The sequence below is a fragment of the Aedes albopictus genome, chromosome 3 (genome assembly GCF_035046485.1).
Source record: "Aedes albopictus strain Foshan chromosome 3, AalbF5, whole genome shotgun sequence".
Lineage (NCBI taxonomy): Eukaryota > Metazoa > Arthropoda > Insecta > Diptera > Culicidae > Aedes > Aedes albopictus.
Genome location: NC_085138.1, coordinates 367,241,382 through 367,267,018, shown reverse-complemented (window position 1 = coordinate 367,267,018; position 25,637 = coordinate 367,241,382). Strand labels below are relative to the sequence as shown.

Genomic DNA, 25,637 nt, shown 5'->3' with positions numbered 1-25,637 from the left:
TTATTGTTGTTATTTATATAATTAGTTGCTAATGGAAGTTTTTCCACCACGAATTGTACATAATCATCAAACGAACCTTCTCTAGGTTGATTTTCAAAAGAGGTTACCTCTAACTTGTGGTTTTCTATTCAAATTCACAGTGTAACCAAACTGTAGGAATTCATGAACGCGTTCCATAGCTCTTGCATCACCCCTCGTTTGGTTGATGTTTTGATTTTTATCGAACGTTTGTTTTGGTCTCACTGTCCGCCGCTGCATCCCATGGATCCCGTTACTTCCCGACAACCGTCTCGCCAACGAAGAACAGTAAACAGCGTAAAAAATCATTCAAGAAAAGGCAAACAATCGTAAACATACCCACACAGCCACCGACGCGCAATCAACACCGCAGCCTTGGACGAATGTCAAACAGCGCAGAGAAGAAACCGTCTCGTCGGTCGTCCGTCAGTCAGCCAGAATCGAGAACGAGAGTGTTTTTATCATCACCGCGCACATACGGTGCCAGAGGGAGGATTTTCTGAAAATATTCCTTTTTACAACGCTAGACGTAACAATCCGCGGACAGTGCAAGTTTGAACCTACCGCAAGACGGAGCGCGCGCGGATTCCCGTTGGTTGTGCAGAGCCGCTGCATAGTGCTTGGTCATAGTGCCTGATTTTTTTTCCCTGGTGGAGCAGCAGAGCGATAATCGAAGAAGAGGGCAAGTTTGACGACGGGTCAAAGGGCAGCAGCAGCAGAGCACAATGTTTCGTCGGACTTTTACTGTGTCGTATTCGCCGTTCCGGAATAACTATGTAACGCTTCCTGACAACTACCATCGGATGCTGTCGAGCTACGTAAGTTTGTCTGAATTTGAAATCGATTATGATTAGTGATGTTTTTCAGCCAATAATGGACATTCCGGAAGACGTCTGAGAGAATCATAATTGATGACCGTTTCAAAAATAAACGTCGATTCATCTTGTTAAAATCTCGATTATGTCGCAGATGGCGACGGAATCTCATTCACTTCCCGAGCGCCGCAGCAGCGGAGAGTGGAGTTCAATGGATTAGCATGCCCATTCGACTGTAGGATGGGTTAATGGATCCCCACTCTCCCCTTCAGTCAGTCACTGACGAATGCGCAGAAAACGCAGCATTCCGCCACTTTTCCTAAGTGGATCGGCGTTCGGGATGAGGAGAGATAAAAATAATCTAGCCACCATCGACGGCGAAAAAAAAGTTGTCACGCTCTCAGGGATGCCAGATGATATTGTTAGGGGCGATTTCTTCACCCTAGCTTAAGCGTTAAGCCAGGTTTAACTGTATGGGTAAGCCTGGCTTACCGGTTAAGCCGAGGTGAAGAAATAGGGTCCTAAAATTAAAGACGAAATCTCGCTTATATTGAATAATACGATCAAGCATGGTATTCTAATCGGAATTGTACTTTACTCGAACTTGAAAAACAAAGGAATAATGAGAAAATTCGAAATAAGAAAAATGGTAAATAGTTCTACTTTGACATTTGAGGTCAACCTTGTGTGACTGAGCTCGACATTTTTCGCACTGGGATTTCAAAAATGTTCCTATCTGACTCACACGGTGAAAAAAAATCACTTAAAGTATGTGTTATAAGCTAGGGACGAGACAAAATGCTAAAAAAATAAAAATTATATATTTTCAACTACGGTTAATAAAAACGTCAAAAAATGAGTAAATATGTACTCTTGAACCATATATTGTGGTTTAAAACAAGAATCGCGATAGGACTTTAGGAGCCTATTGGCCCTTAATGTCTTAATATTCGCCTTAAATAAGTAAACTACTATTAAATAACTTTTTGCATGTTTCAACACCCTGGAGGTTTCATCTACGATGCATTTTTCTAACATCGGAATACAGTGTATTACGATACTGGTACAGACGGCCGAATTGAAAGATCTCCATCCTGGGCGATTTCCAGCCATCGCTTTGACCTGTGCTGTCAACTTATTTCTGTCGACTTACTTTATTTCTATGTTGTTACTGTCGACTTACTTTATTTCTATTATAACTTGTTTCTGTCGACTTACTTTATTTCTATGTTGAGGTTTCGCCGCCATGAGCGTCTAGGTCTGCCTCTGCTGCGATATCCTGTTGGGTTCCAATCTAACGCTTGCTTGCAGATTTCGTTTCCGCCCCTGCGTAGAGTGTGGCCGACCCACCTCCACTTTCGCTCACGAATTTCTGTTGCTATCGGCCTTTGATGGCATCGACGATGGGGCTCCTCGTTGGAGATCGAATTGTGAGGCCACCATGCACGAATTATATACCGTATGCATCTATTGACGAAAACATGCTGCAGCTAGAGACGAACCAGCCTCGGGCTTAAAATCTCTCTAATAAAGACAATAATAGGATCTCGTCAATTATGATGAGGAACAGTAGCGGTGATTGATCGTCCAAGAGTTGCTTTTGAGACTCGTCAAGGTCTCTTCCACAATTCCTACTCAGGAGTTCTCCGATTCTTCAGAATTTCGTACGAAATTTCTTCCAAGATTTTTTTTTCTAAAATCTCTTAAAAAAATATTCCCTTCTGGGATTTCTTTAAAAAAAAATTCCAGTATTCTATCAGGAGTTCTTTCTGGGTTTTTTTCTGGCATTTTTCCAGGAAATCTTTCTGGGACTCATACAAAAATGTCACTACGAGTTCTTTGTAGGATTCCCGCAGGAATTATATTTGGTATTTGTACGCAGCAGGGGGTTTTTTGGAACTTTGATTTTAAATACAATGAACTTTTGCTAAGTTCTATCTACTCGTTTTTGAATTTTCTTTAGGGTTTTATATCGGATTTACTCCAAGAGTTCCTTCCTTCAGGATTTTATTCTAGGAATCTTCCAGTAGTTGCTTCTAAAGGTCCTTCAGAAGTTGCTTTCGGGAATCTTCCAGGAATTTGCAAATTAACCGGAAGCTCCTTTTGGTAGCCCTCCTGTTATTCCTTGCAGAAATCTTCTGAGAATCCTCCAGAAGTTCCTCTTGAAATTCCTTAAACTCCTGCAGGAGTTCTGTCCAGAAACCCTGCAATAGCTGCTTGTGAGAAATCTTCAGGATTGATGGGAACCTTTAAAAAGAAGTTTATTCTATGAATCCTCCAGGAGTTCCTGGAGAAATCCCTAGATCGAATTCCTGGAACCCATACTAAACCGCTATTTCCCTAATCGAACTAATTCTTAACAAACTAAACTTCTTAATTTTTCTAAAAAAAATCTGAAGAAATCGCTTAGGGCATCTGCAGGAAGACATACAAATTGGAAGACATACAAAGTGGATTCCAGCTACTGAAGGATTCCAAGATTGCATTTTTGTAGTAATCAAAAGATGTAATCCCGGATTAAAAATCTGTAAGAAACTCCAGCAAAAAGTTCCTGAAGGACATGTAAGACGAATTCCTGGAAGAAACACCAATGAAGGTATCCTAACACAATAAGCTAATGAAATTTAAAAAAAGGTTCGAAGTCCCGAATAATCGAGTGCGAGTCCGACCTTTGATTTTGCATATCTCACATATTATTGATCGACCATGGCTAGCTACCTGTTTAACAGGAAACTAATTGTTTATTTTTTTTCTAAGGTACAAAAAAGAAGTTAAATGTACTATGTACAGCTGAACGAATATGTGTTGTATAAGCTATTTACTGTTGTGCACGCACACGTCTCTATGTCATCATGGGTGATAACCTTATTGTTTCGTTAGTTTCCTTTGTAGTTTGCTATTGTTCAAATGTATCGATCTGTGTCGTATATTTTCTGGAGAAAAAGATGGAGGTTCCGAATAAGATTGAAGAATTCGTCCAGATGGCGGAGACTCGATTTGGAAAGCGACCTGCTGTCATTCGTGCAGACAACGGAAGCGAATACAGATCTAGACGATGTTATAACCGTTAGCAACCCCTTTCTTTAGGTTGATAGAACGATGCCTATGGATTGGGTTCTCAGAGAGAACTGCAAATGAACATGTAAGAGATTGTACATATGTGACCTAATAAATGAGTATGTTATAGACTATGGACTCGAGCGGTCTTATTATTCCCGTCCCTGAAGAACGTCTTATATTTAAAGACATAAAATCCCGTATTTAACAGACGATTGGGATGGTTTTACTTAGTCGAGTCAAGTACAAGACACTGAAGACGACCTTACAGTTGAGGTCGAAATACGTATCTGTCAAAGGATGCAAATTCTTAGTGGAATTCAAAGGAACAGTACTTAACGCGATTTTCTTTTTATTTATGGTTTTACTGTCAAAAAAGAATCACAGCGCAGTTCACAGCCGCATACTTTCCACAGTAGAACAGGATTCTGGAACGTAAGAAGGGCCGAAACCAAGGGGTTGGTCACTCGGCACATTGTGCCCGGCACACATGCCGGCACATCTCGGCACACATGCCGGCACAATCCGGCACACATGGGCACAACGTAGAAATCCAACTTTGCGGTATGGAATCAAACTGTCATTATACTTACGATTGCAAAAAATCCCTTCATACAGATTCTAGACAAGTGTTCTGGGTGGAATTTTGTCGGTAAACACCGACTAGACCAATAACATTCGCCAAAAATTGGCTGGATTTTAATTAGCGCAAAAACATTTTAAGAAAATATTCCACTGGGCACATTCGGCACACCTCCGGCACGTTCGGCACACTTCGGCACACACTGAAAAACAACCGGCACAGTTTAGGCACATATTGGCACACGCTCAAAAATCACGGCACAAATGAAGTGTGCTGAATGACGAACCCCTTGGCCGAAACCTGGTGGAAATGGCGCGCTGTATACTTATCGATGCATCTATGAGCTATAAATACAGGGCAGAAGCAGTGGACATAGCCAACTACGTTCAGAATATGCTACCAACACGTGTTAGCGGACCAAGCTAGAGCCAAAGGGAATGAAGTTCGCATTAGTCGGATATTCGGATCCCCAGAAGGCGTATCGGCCAACAAGATCTACCACAGCAGGCATGTTCGTTTTCTTAAAAAAAAAAAAAGCAAACCGGTCATGATAAATTCAAGACCAACTGAATTAGTGGAGTACGATTGGAAGCTGGAGATACACCGTGAATCAGCAGATGAACCGAACGTCGAAGTATAAGATGTAGAAGAGATGCCGCTGTAGTCGGAAGCAGAGGATACTTTTCTGGATTGCTGTCAAGGAATACAAACTGAGGTTTCGAGAAGTGAAACCGATGAAGATCCAGACACACCTGGGAATGTGAGATAATCTGAGAGATGCACTTAACGCAACAGTGACGGGGTGATGTCGTACATTGCCTTGCACGTTGATGACTTGGTAGTTGTCTGCATTTGGGAGGAGGAGTATGAAACCATCGTTTGGAACCTGAACAACCATTTTAAGATAACGTCTTTGGGAGACATCAGGCATTTTCTTGGAATTCAAATCCGGACCAACGAAGGTGTGTCACTGAGCTACAAAGTGTACTTACAAAAGCTGCTGCCACGTTTTAAATTGCGAGATGCAAAATCTTCGAAAATACCCATTATGTACTGAAGCGTTGCCGAATAATCACCAGTTCGCAAGTCTGATTGGAGGATTGTTATATGTATCTGTTGACACAAGACCATACATATCGGTTGTTATATTCATCCTAGGACGCAAGACCAGTAATCCCTCTCAAGCTGATTGGGTTGAAGCGAAAAGGGTACTTCGATATTTGAAAGGAACCATCAATCATGAGCTGATTTTATAACAGGATTCGTCTGAGCTCGAAGATTTTAGATGCTGATTGGGCTGGCGATACCCATGATCGGAAGTCAACATCTGGATTTCTTTTTCGCTACGCAGGAGGAGTGATTGGATAGAACGCCAAGAAATAGGTGATTGTTGCCCCAAGCAGCACTGATGCGGAATATGCAGCCACGGCTGAATGCTGTAAGGAACTGAATTGGATACTTCGTATAGTTGACGACCTCGGAATCAAAACGATGTTACCTAAGTTTCTGCAGCATCAACAGATAATCAAAACATATTTAAACCAAGTACCATTTCATCCGGCAACTCAAACAAGATGGCGTTATTATGCCACAGTACTTGAACACCGATCATATGATTGTGGATATGACGATTGAACCTCTGTTGAACACCAAGCTTTCAATGTTTTGTGGATTGGCAGGAGTCTTCATGTCGAGGAGGAGTGGAGGGGAAGTCGAGTAAGCGACAAATACCTACGCGAACGCGAACGAATGCAGTCTCTTATAATTTGTCCAAGAGTGACGACGCGAAGACTTTCTTGCATCTCTTCACCAAGATTCTCTGGGAGCTTCAAGCGGTGAAAGTCAATATGCAGTAAGAGGATGTGTTGTTCCAGCTACTTTTAACGCTTTCCAAGTCATACGAGGCACTCAAAACCGCAGCAGCTGACGTTATACTAAGCAAAGGTACGATTCTTGGACGAACAGACGGAACGAGTTTATGCAAGTCCTGTCTCTAGATTCGTTGCTATAGATTTTGGTGTAATGGTATATTTGTGGTTATGACACTTACAGTTATATAGGGTAGAATTTACGAATCATCCTGTTTAGCACTTTATACAACGAACTTAGCCGATTTAGTATGGATTTTATATAGCATTTTCTACCTTAACTTAGTCTAGAACTTAGTTTATAGGCGACTACTGAGCGCAGCCTACGAGATACTCTCTCAAATTTTATGGATTCATGGGTTCGCTACAACGAACCAGATGTTCGCCATCCGCCAGGTTTTGCAGAATGCCGAGAATACAACGCAGTCACACGAAGTTAACTATCTAATGCTGATTAGACCGGTAGTCCTCTATGGGCATGGTGGTTTGAAAAAAAAAAAAAATCTAAGATATCTAATTATTTTAGCGGACGCCATAGATTCTCATCATAACAATTAGGTAAATACTAAGTTTTTACCTTAATATTCCTTACCTTGTATAATATAATATTATATTTGTTTAAAGACTTGTTAAATATGTATAAGTCTTTTTTAAATGATGTTCAAATTTTCTTGTCTAAGACATATTTCTTACATCTGGCATCCCTGTGTAACGGTTAGCTGGTGGAACAGATCAACCGGGTGAAGAGGCAGACCACCCGTACTCGCGCTCGAGGAGGCAAATATGCTGTTCATGTCTTAATAAGTGATTCACGTATGTCGTTTGTTTGGTTTGCTTTGCTATTGGTCTATTTTTAGAAAAACGGCTGTTTGAGCATCACGCACGGCATCGACAGCTTCTTCATGTCGTGGTCCCCGTTTGGGGGTGGCGGCTATCAGGATAATCGCATCGGCATCAATGCACAAGTGGCCACCGCCATGGGACTGAAGGAGGGTGATATGGTCATGGTGGCCATGATCATAGAGGCCCGCTCGCTGAAGACGGTGGAGGTGACGGCGGCCAGTGAAAAGGATTGGGATATGATGGTGGGTTCCCAGGATGATGATTTTGAGGACATACTAATTGAAATGGGGTATAATTTATAGCAAGTGAGCAGCACACGGATACAATCGATCCTGCTGGACCAGACGAGGATAGTGACCAAAGGACAAAACTTGATTGTGTGGATAAACGATTCTATTAGCATCAAGATCAAAATCAGTAAGTCTTCTTTGATAGAAGTAACTATAAAATTTGCTAACATCAATATTTATTTCAGAATTCACTATTCCACCTCTTCCGTACGGCCGCCTGGAAAACGACACCGAATTAGTTGTAGAGCCTTACAAAAAAGCCATGCTCAAAAAGGATTTACCAGCAGCCGTGCCAGGAGCTTTAACACGTAGCAACACCAATTTGAACATAGCCGAATTGGTTCGAATGCGAAACCAACAGCGCAACAAAACCAATGGCACCGAAAATGGAGACACGCTTATCAGTTCCGTCGGTTTGGTAAGCTCATCAACGCCTGCCTCTACAATAGACTCCATCAAAAAGCGCCCACTTACATGGCACAAAAACAATTCTCTAGAGAATGGCAAAGAGAATCATCTAAAGACGGGACAGGATAAACCCAAGGAAAACGGCGTTCTGAAGCGAAGTTCCACTCATGGGAACGGAGTTCTGACGAACGCGCAAACGGCCGTGCGGAACTCGTTGTTCGAAAATGATCTTGATCGGCACCTAAGTAAACTTCAAACCAGTAAAACAATAGCCAGCATCATAACCGAACAACCACCCATCGCCAGCGAACCATCGAAACCTTTGGCTTCCTCTCAATTCAAAAGCAAATCGCAATACCTGGACGATCTGCTCGCCACCCTTACCAAGGAAGTGCCCAAAAGCTACGAGTTCCGCGTGATCCGGGGTGTGTGGAACTGTCGGCGGAACAATTCCCAGATCTGCGACATCTATATCACCAAGGAGAACATCCCGCCGGGAATGGACATCCATCTGCCGTTCCTGTTGTCCACCAACGACGACCGGGAGTACTTCGTGAACGTCCGGCTCACATCGGACGGGGAACGTTTCCCCGCAAATGCCTACCCGACCGTGGAAATCAATGACAAGCTGATGGAACAGTTGGAGATTCACCACGGGGAGAAGATTACCCTGCGAGCGAAGCAGAACGCTCTGAACATCGTGGGCATGATCGAGTTGGTTCCGGCTACGAAAGTGGCCTGCAAGATCGAGAGTGACATCATGGAAAAGTTCAAGGAGTTTATTTTGTTCAATTCGAAAGTGCATCCGGTGCTGTTGAATCAGGGACAGGTTTTCCGGCTGCCGGAGTACTATCTGACGGTGAAGCTGCAGCCGGCTAATTTAAAGTACTGTTTGGTGAACGCGGTGATATTGAGGCAAAGCAAGATTGTGTGTTCGGAGGATGTGAAAAACTTGAATGGAGTGATTCCTAGTGAAGAGGATGAGAAGAAAAGGCGATGTGAGGTGGGCGAGGAAGAACAGAGGCAAGTGAAGATCGGAAAGTTTCAGAAGATAGTTGATGAATGTGTTGATCAGTTGAAGCTGAAATTGTGCCTAGATAAAAGAAGTAATGTAAGGAAAAGTTACAATGTGATTATTGCAGGTGAGTTGTATTAAAAATATTTTTTTTTTTCCTAAAAAATTGAGTATTAACTGTTTTTTTTTTCTGATATTGTTGTCTCAGAATTATTTTTTTTTCATAGATTGAATAAGTCGTCCCACTTGTAAGACATTTGTTTGAGAGTCGTATCTATCTTTTCCAGGATCCAATCAGAGTGGCAAAAGAACCATTGTGCAAACAGTGCTGCGTCGGTTAGCCGAACCTCCTTACCATTGCTTCACCACCACCTTCCAGTGTTCGAAGCACAAAGGACGCAAACCGGACTCGATACAGAAAGATCTTCGGCACGCCTTCTACATGTGTATGTTTCACAGCCCCGCAGTACTGTACCTGGAAGGGCTGGACGTCCTAACGCATAATCCCGGTGAACAGAACACTCAGGATGCGGAGTATCATAACAAGTAGGTTTCAAATCATTTAAACGACTTAGTTTCAATCACTATATTTACCAATAACTGCAGAGTTTCCGATGTGATACGCAAGCAGATCGAGGAATTCACCAGCACCAACCCGATCTCGGTAATCGCCTCCATCGGCAGTGTTTCCAACCTGAACCGGAGGTTGTACTCCTCGCGGGGATCTCACCTGTTCCATGACCTCCAGAAGGTGCCAAATCTCGACAAGACTGATAGAGAAATTGTGATCAAAAGTTTGTTCGTCAACAAACGCTGCAAGCTGGAGAAGCGGATCGACTGGAAGAAGCTGGCCAACTCGACTGAGGGTTATTCGGTGGGTAGCCTGGTGCAGATGGTCGATCGAGCGGTGTTTTATGCGTTTAAGAAAAGTAAGTGTTTTTTTAAGATTTGGGAGTTTAACATTAACCACGGCTATCGTAGATTCCAAATCCCCGTTGGTGACCGATGAAATGATTCGTAGTGCCTTGGATGTTACCAACGAGTATTGTCTGCAAGGAATCGAAAGTCACAAGCGTTCGGATGACGTGGATGATGAAGACGACGTTCCGGGCGATAAGGTTCCAGGCTTGGAAAATGCCATCGATGTCTTCCAGGAGGTGCTGATGTGGCCGACAAAGTTCCCAAAAATCTTCGAGTGTTCGCCGCTGCGCAATCAGGCGGGTATTTTGCTGTTTGGACCGCCGGGAACCGGCAAGACTTATTTAGGTTTGTGTGCCTTACAGTTATAGTTAATATGTACTTATTAATAACTTTACAAATCCTGCAGTTTCTAAACTTGCGAAAACGTGGAACCTCCGGATGATATCGGTTAAGGGTCCAGAATTGCTAGCGAAATACATCGGACAGAGTGAGGAAAACGTGCGTAATCTGTTCGATCGAGCGCGAAGTGCCAAACCTTGTGTTCTGTTCTTCGATGAGTTTGACAGCTTGGCACCTCGAAGAGGACACGACTCGACGGGAGTTACGGATCGTGTGGTGAACCAACTGCTCACCGAGCTTGACGGCGTGGAAGGTCTTCAGGGGGTGACTGTAATCGGAGCTACTTCGAGACCTGAGCTTCTCGATCCAGCATTGCTGCGGTCCGGTCGAATTGATCGGTTGGTTGAGTGCAGTTTGCCGGATGAGGTAAGTAGACTAAATTTTATTCCACGATAGTATTCAATATGTTCAAATGCTAGAAGTTGGCTATCTTCAAGCTGTATTCAAAAACAGGTTGTCAAAGTTCAAATGGTCAAAGCTCCAATGCGATAATTTTCGGATGAGCAAGCCCAAAATGGCCACGGTTTCTGTCCATGATCTTCTCGAACTCCAAAATCTACATATTCTTTGGCAAGACTTTCGAGAAGTTTATCAAGCTATTCTGCATCACAGTTCGGACGCCGCAGCCATCGAATTCTAGCTGGATGCCCAAGCAGCCTGGTAGAAGCAATCAGGTATCAATCAATCGGGACAAACCACCCGCCGTAACGGCCCTTCTAGCTCAGTTTCTAAAGTGGACCCTCCTGCTGCGCTAGTTCCTTCAGAGCTACACCTTCCCAATAGAATACTACCTACCTTTTTGGGAGACTTCGGGGAATGGAACTTGTTTTATGATCTGTTCATCAGTTCCGTGCAAACCAACCCGCGGCTGACGAATGTCCAATGCATCTTATACCACAGGACGTGGTACTGCGCTTCTAAGGTACACCAAGATAAAAAAAAACAATGCGTACGCTGGAGCTCTGGACGTTCTAAAGAAGCTTTTTGATCGGAAGGACCAGATCGCAATCTCCATGAAACAGCTGACGATGCCAAGTGGGCCCTTAAGACCTTTCAATGCCAAGATCGTGACTATTGGCTGATTTACCTCCTCCTGGCCAACGTAGATCCACAAACTCATCAACAGTGGTAGGACGAAATCGCTATGAAACAGGTATCTCCAACAATGGAAGATTTCCTCGAGTATCTCGAGCAACGCACCTATTTGCTGGAAACTACACACGCTCCGACATCAAAACCGTTCATGAAGAACGTCGCAAGGGTATCAACGCGAAGCTCTAGTTATGTCAGCGCCAAATAAGACTCTCAGCCCTCGCTAAAGTGCTCCGTCTGCAACGATTTGCCACATCGATTGTATTATTGCAAGCGTTTCCAAGAAATCTCCGTTACAGAAAGAATCCAGCAGTGTCTTTGACTGCCTTTGCGCGTCACACGGTGAAACCTCTTGTCCCGTTGGAGACTGTCGCAAATGCAAGAAACGCCATCATACTCTGCTTCACGAAGAACCGTCTCTAGAATCAGTTCCGGCGAAGGTCAGCCAGCTGTCTTTCGGAATCGCCAGTCAATTCTCCTACAATGACTGATTCACATCGGTATTACATATTCGCAACGGCTGTCGTCATTGTCGCAGATTCCGAAGGTCAGCAATTCTCCGCCCGTGTTCTCTCGAATTCAGCGCACAGGCCAATTTTATAACATCAAATCTATCGAAGATGCTGGGTCTGAAGCCGCACCTTTGTTGGGCTACAACAAAGGTCACCGAAACCGTTACAGTCAACATGAAGTCACGGATCTCCAACTACAACATCCGAATTGATTATGCGGTCTCGCCGAAGATCGCGGATTAAATTCCCACATTTTTGACTGGGAACTACATCCTGAACGACCGTTGACAGACGAAAGATTCAACATTCCCAACATTCCCGGCGATGTCGACATGCTCATCAGCGCCTATTTTACAATCTGCACCGCTCAGAGTGGATTTCATTGGGACCTACCAAGTCCGTTCTACAGGAAACGCTCTCGGCTGGAACCCGGAAACCACGGGTTCCACGAAACCAAACTCAGCGGTCTAAGATCTCCATTGAGTTTCGTGTCACAGGTGCAACTGAAGGAGGAGACTTCTTTGAGCCTGCTGATTGCCAGAATGATGATTTCTTGGCAAGCCTGACAAGAGAGGAAAAGTTCTGTGAGGAACATTACGTATCACAAGTATATGGAAGCATGTCTAGCTATCTTTTTCAAGAATGCATCCGGATCCCAATCATCCAAAAATTACACAAGAAGCTTCGCGTGGTGTTCAACGCAGCTCAGAAGTCAACCAACGGTTGACACTAACGACGTGTTGGCAACTGGACCAGTCGTGCAGGAGTCACTGTACATCTTGCTGATCAACTCAACTTTCGTTTACCTACATGCCTTCGTAATCACCGGGGACATAGAAAACATGTGCCTACAAATTCGAGTCACAGATAGCGATTATCCACTGACCGAGGAGGTAAAAGAAGACTTCTACGTGGACGACCTTCTTGTCGGCGTGACTACTCGAGAAGAAGCGATCAACAAGCAGTGGAAAACCACGACATGCTCAAACGAGGTGGATTCACGATCCGAAAGTGAGCATCCAGTCATAAGGAGGTGTAAGCCGATGTTCCGCCGAAAGATTGAGCCATAAGTCCGGCCCAGACTTTCAACAAAAACGAAGTTGCCAATTCCCTCGGCGTTCAATGGCGGTGTCGAGAGAATCTTTGCACCTTGAAGTCAGACTGCAATTCTGTGAAGAAGGTGTTTCACCAAATGAAAAATGTTGTCGTGAATTGTCAAAATTTTTGACCAGTGGTGGTCGTCGCAAAAATGATGATGCTGGAATTGTTGAAGATCAATTTGAACTGGTCGAAGCCGCCTCCGAATCAGTTCAATGGCCGATGGTTGGTCAATTTCGTTCATCTAAGGAACTTTTGGAAAAGTAAGGTCTTACGATGGTGCATTAGCATACCGAATCCAGTCCATTATTGCCACCATGGGTTCTGAGATGCTTCGTTAGAAGCTTATGGAGCGGTGGTATGCTGAGGACAGTGGACGAAAACAGCAACGCTAGTTCACACCTTCTAGATCAAAATCACGCATAGTGCCCATCAATCGATCATCGTTGCTACGACTGGAGTTGTGCGCGGCGGCATTACTAGCAAAGCTGGTAAAATCTATGAAAGCGATACTCTTCGTGTTCGCATCAGTCGGATCGTTGGCTACAGCGATTTGACAACGACACTGGCGTGGATCGCCGGTGAGCCTGATCGATGGCCTTCGTGGCTATCCGGGTGGCGACCATCAATTCGAGCAACCAATCAGCATATTAGAAAAAAAAACTGACCAACTGAAACCCACTGATCTACTAACACGCGAAGCAGCTCCTTGTAATGTAGTGTCGTCCGAGCTGTGGTGGTATGGACTGCCATGTGAAATGGAATCAACGCATCAGAGGGCTATTGAACATTTGTACTCAAGTACTCTTTTAGTGATTACTATTTTTTCGGAGATTTTATAGGGATATGGATCGATTAATTATTTGTTCCTAATTCCTCTGAGGATTTCTCCCCCCTGGCCAAGTTCGCAGGGGTTGACGGTATTAAAGTGAAGGAGTTTCATTTTGATTAATGTAATGTAGTGTTCTTTAGTGAAACATATCACCTTTTTAACACTTTAATGCGCCTCCAACGGTTCATCACGAACCGGCTGCTGCAGATGGAGTATAGCTGATCATATGCATCAGACATGCTCGATAAACACGGAGGAACCGCCGGGGCTCAGTAGAGTCTATTCCCAAACAATAGTTCCAAGTCGGTTGGATTTGAGAAGGTTTTGATGATCGTTACAAATCCTAATAAAAGTATTATAGGATTTGTGACAGGTGTTGGAACCTTTTACAGCCAGCTGACTTCAAAATGTTGTTTGGGCTCTATTTCCCACGTTTCTCGGTTGATTTTGATTAGTAAATTATTAACGTCATAGTCGCTTTTTCGATTTTTTGCAATGTTAGTTGGTCATATTTTCTTTAAATAAAGCAATAAAAATAGACCGAAGAATCAATAGTGGGAAGGAGATTTGCAGCACTTAATTGTGCTGATGGATTCGAAGCTAACGTGCGAACACTTAAATGCATTGTTGACGTCAATGCGTTCGACGTGACATTTTGGACAAAAACTGACTGCTTTTTATTAACTGAACAACGTTACTTGTGTATGACTAGGTTGACATTTCTAGGCTACGCTTGAGAAAATGACATGGTTTATCTAGGTAGTACCGATGATAGGACAATTGAACGATTTTGAATATTTTTCATAGTATTTGTAGCGGAATGGAAGTTGACTTGAAATCTTTATTATTTTAAAATTTTATTGCAATCAACTGACCAACTTGGCGTATTTTTGTTTATCTCTTAGATGGTATTATGACGACAACAGAAAAATATCAGAAGTTCAGTTACATGTTTCTGTGGGTTTTGGATCGATGACAATTTAAGGACACAAGAGATAAACACAGAGAAGTAGAAAACGATTAGCGAAATCAAGAAAACAATTTGACACAGGATCAACAATATTTTAACATACAGGGTTCGATTGATTCGATGAAAAAAAACGAACATACGACAACTGATTTAACGAGAAGTAAAACATATTGAACCATACCACAAAATCAAACAAGAAGACAAACACAAACCGTGAAATCATAACACTACCATAGGCAAATCCTGACTGACTGACCAATTGAAAACTTTCCAATCTTCTACCGTAACTTTCTGAGTCAGTTGCAACAGTGTCTTAATGGATATCATTTTTCGTGTACGGCTGGCAAACTGCTTCTGAAAGATTACGTACTCTTTTCTATCTTCGGGTCTAGTGTAGAGGTTTCAACTCTATTCAGAGTGCAGCTAGAAACCTAGCAAAAAAAAAATTTCTCTGAGGATTTCTCCCGAACTTCTATATAAGATTTTTCTTTGTATTTTTTTTACGGGATTCCTCCTTGGATTTCTACTGCAATTATTTCTTTAAATTCTCTTGCAGTTTCTTACTGACTTCTTTCTGCGATTTCTTCCGCAGTTTTTCCTTGAATTTTTGGAGATTCATTGAGATTTGCTCAGGAGCTTCTCCCAAGACTCGATTGCTCCCGGAGTTCTTTTCGGGATTTTTCGGCGTTCTTCCCGGGATTCCTAAGAGTTGTTCATGGGATTTGTACCAGATATCCCTCTAGAACTTCTGCAGAAGTTTTAGGCGGGATTTCTGCAAGAGCACTTCCCAGAATATTTTTCAGAGTTTCTCGGGAGATTTCTTCCGCAAACATTATCAACATTATTCTAAAATAGAGTTCTTTAGGGGTAACCAGATTATTTAATAATCGAAATCGCCATCCAAAAATTAGTTGAAATTTTCGGCAACACATTCGAACAGTTTCAGGGATTTCTGAGATATTTCTGAAGCACTTCTTCTCCGAGTTTATCTTAGAATTTCTCGCCAGATTTCACAAGTAGTTCATATGGGAATTTCTCTTAAATTTTTGCAGATTCTTAAGTAGTCTTAAGAAAGAGCATTAGCTTGTCGCAGAGAGGTTTTTAATGGCTTTCGGTGGGATTTCAGGGGGTTTCAGAGAATTTTAATACATAAGCTTCTTGGAACATGTCCATAAACTTCTAGGGCGCTCAGGGGGTTCCAGAGGGTTTTTAAAGAAGTTTCTAGGGCAGTTTTAAGGAGGTTATCGGCTTTAGGGGTAGCAGATGTTTTTAGGAAATTTCAAAGTTTCAGTTTGAGGGCCTTTAAGGGAATTTCAGCGGTGTTGAGAGGGTTTCAGGGACGTTTTAGGGGATCTCAGAAGCATCCAGAAGTGTTTAGGGGCATATCGAGGGGCTCCAGGGTATCGAAGGTATCAAAGCTAATGTCAAGGAGTTTCAGGATCTCAGATGGTTTGATGGGGTATTTCAGGGCGTTTTACGTGGTCTTAGAAGTTTAGGTTATCTTAGAATGATTCAGAATGAATCAGTGGGCTTTTAGGTGGTTTCTGAGGTGTTTCAGGTAGATTTTAGGGGATTTCAGGAAGGCCTATGGGTATCTGACGGGGTCTCAGAAGATCAGAGGGAATTAAGTGGATCTCAGGCGCTCCAGGTTTTCTAAGAGGGTTTCAGGGGGTTCCATGGAATGTCGGGGTTTCAGGGAGTCTCAAGGATTTCAGGGAATTGCAGGAGGGTTTAGGATGACTTCGAAAGTTTCAGGCGTATTTTAGTGTTTAAGAAGGTTTTAGGTACGATGTTGGAAGTCCTGAATCCCTCTGAAATACCCCTGAAACCTCCTTTTTTCAGGTTCCCTGAAAACTCAATAAACCCACTTGGTGGAATCTCAAATACTCAGGGAAATTTTCTAAGATAAATTTCGGAAGATTCTCGGAATCTTGAAGAGAAATCCCACGAGAACCTTTAAGAAATATTCCACGAGCAACTCTAGACAAAAGCTCACGAGAATGTTTTTAAAGAATTTGCAGAAGAAACTCCTGGAGTAATCCTGTTCTAGGAACGATTTCGCAAAAAAAAAACCTCTGGAAGAAAATCTGGAATGAGTTGCTGCAGAAAACCCATGAAAAATTTCTGAAAAATCCTGGGAGGAACTTTAGTGGAGATGCCAGGAATAAATTCTGTGGAAATTTTGGGAGAAATTCAGGGAAGAACTTTTGAGAAAAGATTTGTGGAAAATAATTCAAGAAGAATCCCGGAAGAAATTTTAAGAGAAACCCCGTGACAACACCTCAGAAATACCATGGGAGAAACTCCTGTAGAAATCCTAGGAAAAATCCCTTGCAACTTTCTTGGAGATCACGCTGGGAGAAATTGCGCGAGAACTATACCTTGTTATAAAAAAAATCCTAGAAAGAAATCGTGCAATATCTCTGCGAGAACCTTCAGGCAAAATCAGTCTGCATTCAGGAATCCTGAAATTCGCTATCCGCCATCGAATTTAGCAAATTGCTATCACTGAGTGTAAGTACATTTATCGAAAGCGGTGTTGTCAGGGTTTCAGGGAGTATCATGCGAACCACGCAATAATCATTCCTATAGAAAGCCGTAACGTTTCCGGAGGACCGCAGCTTAGTTTACAGTCCGACCAAATGGATTGGGAAACTTTAGAAAGATAAAATCCTGGAAGAATATCAGAAGGCTTAATTGGAGCATTTACAAGAACAAGTGTGTATACAATTCTACAGAAATTCAAATAGTTTCTTAAGGTTCTTTTTTATTATTTTTTTTATCATGAACGAAAAGACCGCCAGAAATTTTGTACTAGATTGAGATGTTTGCGTCCAGGAATTCTATCTAAAACTTACGAAGTTTCACCGAACAATCTTCAAATAATATTTCTTTAGTAATATATCGTCGTTCATCGCCAAAAAATACATCGCAAATTTTGAATGACACATCTACCAGATATTTCCTAATAATTTCTAATAATTCTATTTCAACTCTACCTGAGCTGCGAAAACTTCAAACTCTAGCATTTTTCATTACCTTCGAAAAGAGTTTAAAGCTCATTCCAAAATACCGATATCTCATTAATTCATTTCCATCATTCATCCCTCAGAAATCCCGTCTGGAGATCTTCAAGAACCAAAGCAGCACGTTGGACCTGGCCGCGGATGTCCAACTACCGTACTTCGCCAAGAAATCCAACACCTACACCGGGGCGGACATCCAGTCCATCCTGACGACGGCCAACATGCTTGCCGTGCAGGAGTGTCTCACCAGTGCCGAGGACGATGAGGTAAGTTCTATGACAATCCCCGCCCGCGCTCGCTTGGAAAACTAATCCAATTATGCAACTGGCTGACTGTTGGTGCTTCTTTTCCTCGCCCGGCGGGTGTCGCGGCACCTTTCACAGAGATGATTCCAAATCCGCAGATTTCAATTATTGTCTGCTCGCTACTCCGCCAACAACCAGGATAGTTAATTACCTACTACTGCTCTGTGTCAGTCAGGCTGGTTTGGTTAAGTGGGAGTTTCACGGTTGAAGACGAAAGTCGTTCGCAAGACAAAGATAAGAGATTTCCGCGGCTTCCGTTTCGCGTTTATTGCATCACCCACCACTGAGCGGAAAGCGTGGTGTAAAGTATATCTTTTGGCTTTGGCGTGTGAGGAGGGGACAACGTTGCGGTTGCTCGAGCGGTTGCAACACTTTGTTTGTGCTTGAGAAAGCGTGAATGTTTTCTTGAGGAGGGTGCTTTGATAGTCATAAGCGATTTGTAAGGAAGGGCAGGATATGTTTATTAGAGAGATTCGCTGAGAAAGAGGGGTGGGAAAACAATATATCTAACGAATGATGATTTCCTTTGAAGGTTCTTGGTACGATTACAGTCACCTATTGGGCTGCTTAAAGTAAACTGTCCATTATCTGCGAGAAGTATTGACGAACAACTTTCCCGAAGACTTCATATGATCACAGCGACGATTTAAAAAACATCGTTAAAAAATCTTTTAACTTTCTTACAACCACAGAAGTGCTTGGGTTAATATTGTTATATATTACATCAGAGCGCCCCTCGTTATATAACACTATTTGTCATACCTTTGTATAACACTACCAACACAGATACATATATGTTCTTTTGGCGCCTTCAGTGTTCAGAGTGAGTTAGTTGGCTAAGGACAGCCGTGTGAAATAAATGTATTGAATTGGAAAGTCCGTGTTTAATTTCGAAGAATAGAACATGGTGTCAGAAGCTGACGTGTGCTTCTGAATAATTTCCGGCGTCATTGTTGAAATCGCGGAATAGTCGATCGAAAAAGTCGGTTTGTATTCGGTTGCGCGTAGTAGCGGTAGCCATTCGTCGAAGTTGAGAAAGCCGGTTCGTGTTCGATCGTGAGTCGCGGCGGCGGCCATTTTGAAAAGTGAATTTGCTGGTCGGAGGTCTTCATCCAAAATGGACCCGAATCAGTTTAAAATGTTCATGGAGCATCAAGCTCAAATGTTCAATGCTCTAGTGCAAACCTTGAACACCCCAAGAGGAAACAGTGCAGCATCATCAGCGCAGCAGCCATGCGCTTCCGGAGTTCCTGTTCCGTTACCTTCTCCTTTAGGACTAGAGGGAGACATGGCCGAGAATTTCGACTTCTTCGAGAAGAGCTGGCTGGAGTACGCAAGCGCTATTGGCATGGATCAATGGCCAGCTTCCGACAATTCTAAAAAGGTCAGTTTCTTATTGTCCGTTATCGGTGAGCCGGCTCGCAAAAAGTTTTTTAACTTTGAGCTCACTCCGCAACAAAAAGTGGATCCAGGAGCGGCCTTGCAAGCAATCAAGGCAATCGTTGTTCCTAAAAGAAACGTGAATGTGGACCGCCTGGATTTTTTCGGCGCCGCGCAAATGCCAGCGGAATCAACGGACGACTTTTGCTCTCGGTTGAAGATGCTAGCCAGACTCGCTAAACTAGGTACTTTGGCTACGGAACTAACGACTTTCAAGCTGGTCACATCCAACAAGTGGCCACACATGCGTACGAAGCTGTTGACTATGCCGGACGTCACGTTGGATAAGGCCGTCGACCTGTGCAGGGCCGAAGAGATCGCTTCGGCAAGGGCAGCTGAACTCGGCGTGGCAGTGAAGCAAATGGAAGTGAACAAAATTCGGAAAGCAAAGGGAGATTCCAAAGCCAGTTCGTCAAGGTGCAAGTTTTGTGGCGATCGTCATGAATTTGTGAAAGGCGTATGCCCTGCTTTCGGAAAGCGATGCCACCGGTGTCACGGAAAGAACCATTTCGAAAAGGTGTGCAAGGCCAGTGCTAAATTCAAGAGTCGAAAGTCCAAACAAGTGAAAGAAATAAGAGAAGAAAGTGACTCGGAGGTACCGGAATCCGATTCCGACAGTGAACCGTCGTCGCAAAGTGATGTGGAATATGAAATCGGAAAGGTCTATGACAATTCTGGTAGTGGAGGCAGTGTATTGGCAGAACTGGACTTGAAGTTTGCTGAACAGTGGGAATCAGTGCTATGTGAACTAGATACCGGAGCCAACACAAGCCTCATCGGTCACGACTATCTAGTTAAACTTTCCGGTGATAACCATCCGTCATTACAATCGTCGAAACTTCGCCTTCAAAGCTTTGGTGGCAAGCCTATCAACGTGCTTGGTCAAGTGAAGGTTCCTTGTCGCCGTCTCGATCGAAAGTATCGCCTGGTACTACAGGTGGTTGAAGGAGATCATCGTCCGCTGCTATCTGCAAAGGCCTCCCGCGAGCTCGGATTTGTCAAGTTTTGCCGGGCTGTGTCGTTCGTAGAACCATCAGCGAAGTCTCCAGATAAGCTGTTCAACATCTACAGGATCAAGGCCCAGGAAATAATCGATGAACATCAGGAGCTCTTCACAGGATACGGAATGCTTCCTGGTGTAGTATCTCTGGAAGTGGATACATCGATTCATCCGTCAATCCAGCCTCCGCGTCGGGTTCCCATTGCGGTACGAGAGAAGTTGAAACGAGAACTGGAATCCCTTGAGCGCGACGGTATCATCGTCAAGGAGACCCGCCATACAGACTGGGTAAGTAACCTAGTTATTGTACAACGAGGTGGGCCAGAATCCGGGGTTCGCATTTGCCTTGACCCAGTGCCGTTGAACAAAGCTTTAAAGCGGCCCAACCTGCAGTTTGTCACCCTTGACGAGATCCTTCCTGAGTTGGGCAAAGCGAAGGTGTTCTCCTCTGTCGATGCTAGAAAGGGATTCTGGCATGTGGTCCTCGACGAGCCCAGCAGTAAGCTGACTACTTTTTGGACCCCTTTTGGACGGTATCGGTGGACTCGCCTTCCATTCGGCATTGCCCCGGCCCCTGAAATATTTCAGATAAAGCTCCAGGAAGTTATCCAAGGGCTCAAAGGAGTCGAGTGCATCGCCGATGATCTGCTGATTTTCGGTGTGGGAGATACCCTTGAGGAAGCGCTGGCCAACCACAACGAATGCTTGGAACGTCTTCTCATCCGGCTGGAGCAGCACAATGTAAAGCTTAACAGGTCGAAACTGAAGTTATGCGAACGCTCCGTCAAGTTCTATGGGCATGTGCTTACAGACGAAGGACTAAAACCGGATGAAGATAAAGTGGTTGCAATTCGAGATTATCCAACTCCGGTCAATCGCAAAGAGGTCCATCGATTTATTGGCATGGTGAATTATCTGAGCCGATTTATCCGAAATCTGAGCACGAATATGGACAACCTACGTAGGCTTATTTCGGAGTTCGTCACTTGGCAGTGGACATCGGTAGAGCAAGCTGAATTCGATAAAGTAAAATCGTTGGTGGCTGATATTAACACTCTGCGGTATTACGACGTTACACATCCGGTGGTCATTGAATGCGATGCCAGTAGTACCGGTCTCGGAGTGGCGATTTTTCAACGAGAAGGAGTCATCGGCTATGCTTCAAGGACGCTTACACCCACGGAGAGGAATTACGCACAGATTGAGAAAGAGCTTTTGGCCATTCTCTTCGCCTGTGTACGCTTCGACCAGCTGATTGTCGGGAATCCTAAAGCAACGATCAGGACGGATCACAAGCCGTTAATTGCCATCTTCAAAAAGCCGCTTCTGTCAGCTCCTCGTCGTTTGCAGCACATGCTGCTGAATCTTCAGCGGTATAATCTTTCGGTGGAGTTCGTAACCGGTAAGGACAATGTAGTGGCCGATGCCCTATCGCGGGCGTGCCTTCCTGCAGTCGAATCTGAAGAATACAGAAAACAGAACATTTATAAAGTGCTAGAAGAGGTAGAAGAAGTGAAGTTGGGTGCATTTTTGCGAATTTCGGACAGTAAAACAAGTGAAATTATTGAACAGACTGAAAAGGACTCCTCAATGCAATTGCTGATGAACTACATTCAGCATGGTTGGCCAGAGTCTGCTGATCGTATCCCCGACAGTGCTAAAATTTATTTCAACTATCGTCATGAACTTTCGTGTCAAGATGGTTTGATTTTTCGCAACGATCGCATACTCGTCCCACATGTACTTCGAAGAAGCTTGGTGGAAAGCTGTCATGCAAGCCACAACGGGGTGGAGGCTACATTGAAGCTTGCTCGAGCCAATCTTTTTTGGCCCGGGATGAACACTCAAATTAAAGATGTCGTCAAACAATGTGGCACTTGTGCAAAGTTCGCTCCGTCTCAGGCAAACCCACCAATGCGAAGCCACGAAATTCCGATATATCCGTTCCAGCTAGCATCAATGGATGTTTTCTTCGCGGAGTACCGAGGAACCAAACGGAGTTTTTTGATAACTGTGGATCACTACTCCGATTTTTTCGAACTCGACATCCTGAAGGATCTCACTCCTGAATCCGTCATCATCGCCTGCAAAGAAAATTTTGCACGCCATGGTATCCCACAACGCGTTGTTTGCGATAACGGTACCAATTTCGCCAACCAGAAGATGATGAAGTTTGCTTCCGAGTGGGACTTCGAGCTGGTGACGTCCGCGCCGTATCATCAACAAGCAAACGGTAAAGCCGAGGCCGCCGTCAAAGTGGCCAAACACTTGTTGAAGAAGGCAAACGAAAGTGGATCGGATTATTGGTATGCGTTGTTACATTGGCGCAATATTCCGAACAAGATTGGCTCCAGCCCAGTCGCTCGACTTTTCTCTCGTTCCACTCGATGCGGTGTGCCAGCAGCAGTTGATCGTCTTCGTCCTGTGGTGGTGGAAAATGTCCCAACTGCAATAGAGGCGAATCGTAAGAGAGCCAAATTCTACTACGACAAGAAAGCAAAACAGTTACCTGAATTACAAGTAGGATCGCCCGTCCATGTCCAGTTGAGACCCGACACCTCTAAGCTGTGGGCACCAGGAACCGTGTCTAGCTGCCTCAACGACCGGTCATTCGTAGTGAATGTAGATGGGGTGGACTACCGTCGTTCGTTGGTTCACCTGAAGCCACGTAAGGTACCCGAAACGCAGCCTGTCCGCTCAGCACCTGCTGCTCCGATCCGAAACGAGATTATCGACTCCAGTCCCGCGGCGGTTGTTCCAAACGGAATCTCGTCAACTTGGGTCCCTGTTGACTGTCAGGAGCGCAACACAAACAACAACAACAACACGAACGAGTCGACGCCAACTTTGTTTACGCAAGCAGCGGTTACACCAGTTACACCGTCTACTGAAAATTCGAATCGGTCTCGTCCCGTTACACCGGCGCATACTGGCCGACCGAAAAGAAACATTCGTGTTCCAGCAAAACTGAACGATTATCAATTGGATTTTTGATCTTATTAAAGAAAAGGGAAGATGTTATATATTACATCAGAGCGCCCCTCGTTATATAACACTATTTGTCATACCTTTGTATAACACTACCAACACAGATACATATATGTTCTTTTGGCGCCTTCAGTGTTCAGAGTGAGTTAGTTGGCTAAGGACAGCCGTGTGAAATAAATGTATTGAATTGGAAAGTCCGTGTTTAATTTCGAAGAATAGAACAAATATAGCAACATAATAGATGTTCATAAGCGGTGAAATGTCTCTCTATGCAAAATATTTAGTCTCCCGTTTAATCCCTTTCCACACTCCTCTATTCGCATCACAAAGCTGCTGTTGATGATGTCGATTACGGGAACGATATTCGTCTAATAACGCTTGTCTTCCTATCGTTTTTTCTTTCTAACTCGACTCGCGGTGCAGCATGTTCCGGAGAAGATAACGATTAACCAGCGACACCTACTGGAAGCGTTTGCCAGCACCCGCCCCTCGCTAAGCCCGCAGGATGTGCAGAAGTACAAGGACACGTAAGTAGTCTCACGAGTGTTTTTTTTTCTTCTTTTGCATGTTAAGTACCACCCAGTTGATAACGCTTACCCATTCGACAGATATGCTCGGTTTACGAACAAAGAACCTCCTTCGAGGGATTTCGTTGCGAAACGGGCCACCTTGGCTTAAATGGTGAACAGGTTAGTGAGTGCGAAGGTTCGCTCAGCAGGTCTGGACTGAATCCAAACGATCCTTTGTTGTTTTTAAGGTGTTTTAACGGTTTTAGCTGGTTTAGTTTTTGGGGGTGAAGTTTTGGAAAAAAAAAAGGTAAAAAACGGTGGTTTTTTAAAAGACATGGAACTATTTTTAAGAATAACTAGTCTTATCATTTTGTGATGACAGCTTTCCCATTCGAATTATTGATCATATGGAATGTCAATGAGTAGTTAGCCAAGGCCAGTCAATTTATCCTCACGGTAAATTGTTGGTAGGTAGAACTTAATCTTCGTTCTCATGGTATTGAATCAACAATATTTCTCCACGAAACGTTCGTGGCTGCCGCTCGCCATCCTCGGTCAAACACAATGCTCGCCAAGTCACGCTCCACCTGGTCCGCCCATCGTGTTCGCTGTGCTCTACGCCTTCTTGTACCAACCGGTCCAGTAGCTAACACCATCTTTGCAGGGTTGTTGTCCGGCATTACTGCAACATGCCCTGCCCACCGCATCCTCCCGGCTTTGGCCAACTTCTGGATGCTGGGTTTGCCGTAAAGTGCAGCGAGTTCGTGGTTTATCCATCTCCGCCACACACCATTCTCCTGTACACCAACGAAGATTGTCCTTAACACGCATCGCACAAAAACTCCGAATGCTTGCAGGTCCTTCTCGAGCATGGTCTCGGTCTTATCAGCGTCTTGTACATGGTGCATTTGGTGCGTGGTTGAATCTTTTTAGACCGCAACTTCTTCTGGAGCCCATAGTAGGCGCGGTTTTCACTGATGATGCGCCTTCGTATTTCACGACTAGCATCGTTGCCAGCCGTCACTAAGGATCCGAGGTAGACGAATTTCTCTACTTCCTCAAAGGTATCTCTGTCTATCGTCACATTACTACCTAGACGGAACCGGTCATGTTCGATTCCGCCTACCAACATGCACTTTGTTTTGGATGCATTCACCACCAGTCCGATCTTTGCTGCTTCGCGTTTCAGGCGGGTGTACAGCTCTGCCACCGTTCCAAATGTTCTGGCAATAATGTCCATGTCGTCCGCAAAGCACACAAATTGACCGGGTTTGTGAAAATCGTTCCCCAGCTGTTGAGCACGGCACGTCGCATCACACCTTCCAGAGCGATATTGAAGAGTAGGCATGAGAGTCCGTCACCTTGTCGCAGTCCCCGGCGAGATTCGAATGAACTGGATAGTTCACCCGAAACCCTTACGCAGTTTTGCACACCGTCCATCGTTGCTTTAATCAGTCTAGTTAGCTTCCCAGGAAAGCCGGTTTCGTCCATGATTCTCCATAGCTCTGCGCGGTCGATACTGTCGTATGCCGCTTTGAAGTCGATGGACAGGTGATGCGTTGGGACCTGGTATTCACGGCATTTCTGGAGGATTTGCCGTACGGTAAAGATCTGGTTCGTTGTCGACCGGCCGTCGATGAAGCCGGCT

The 25,637-nt window shown here is 44.1% G+C and overlaps 1 protein-coding gene across 1 annotated transcript; it reads left to right on the top strand.

Annotated features, from left to right (window-relative positions):
• The first annotated feature begins 270 nt into the window (after window positions 1-270).
• LOC109397122 (peroxisomal ATPase PEX1) lies at window positions 271-24,280 on the top strand. The gene is made up of 11 exons (XM_062855522.1): window positions 271-836; window positions 7,199-7,426; window positions 7,487-7,601; window positions 7,660-9,024; window positions 9,185-9,443; window positions 9,504-9,826; window positions 9,879-10,163; window positions 10,225-10,583; window positions 17,834-18,013; window positions 23,904-24,007; window positions 24,089-24,280. Exons 1-11 carry the CDS (start codon window positions 744-746, stop codon window positions 24,156-24,158), a joined length of 3,381 nt encoding a protein of 1,126 aa, XP_062711506.1. The 5' UTR covers window positions 271-743; the 3' UTR covers window positions 24,159-24,280.
• Window positions 24,281-25,637: the final 1,357 nt, after the last annotated feature.

Excerpts from the sequence above, each read along its gene's own strand:
- LOC109397122 (XM_062855522.1), top strand. The coding sequence starts at position 744 with ATGTTTCGTCGGACTTTTACTGTGTCGTATTCGCCGTTCCGGAATAAC. Across the intron at positions 9,025-9,184 it reads TTACAATGTGATTATTGCAG|GATCCAATCAGAGTGGCAAA; the intron begins GTGAGTTGTATT and ends TATCTTTTCCAG. Across the intron at positions 9,444-9,503 it reads GATGCGGAGTATCATAACAA|AGTTTCCGATGTGATACGCA; the intron begins GTAGGTTTCAAA and ends CAATAACTGCAG.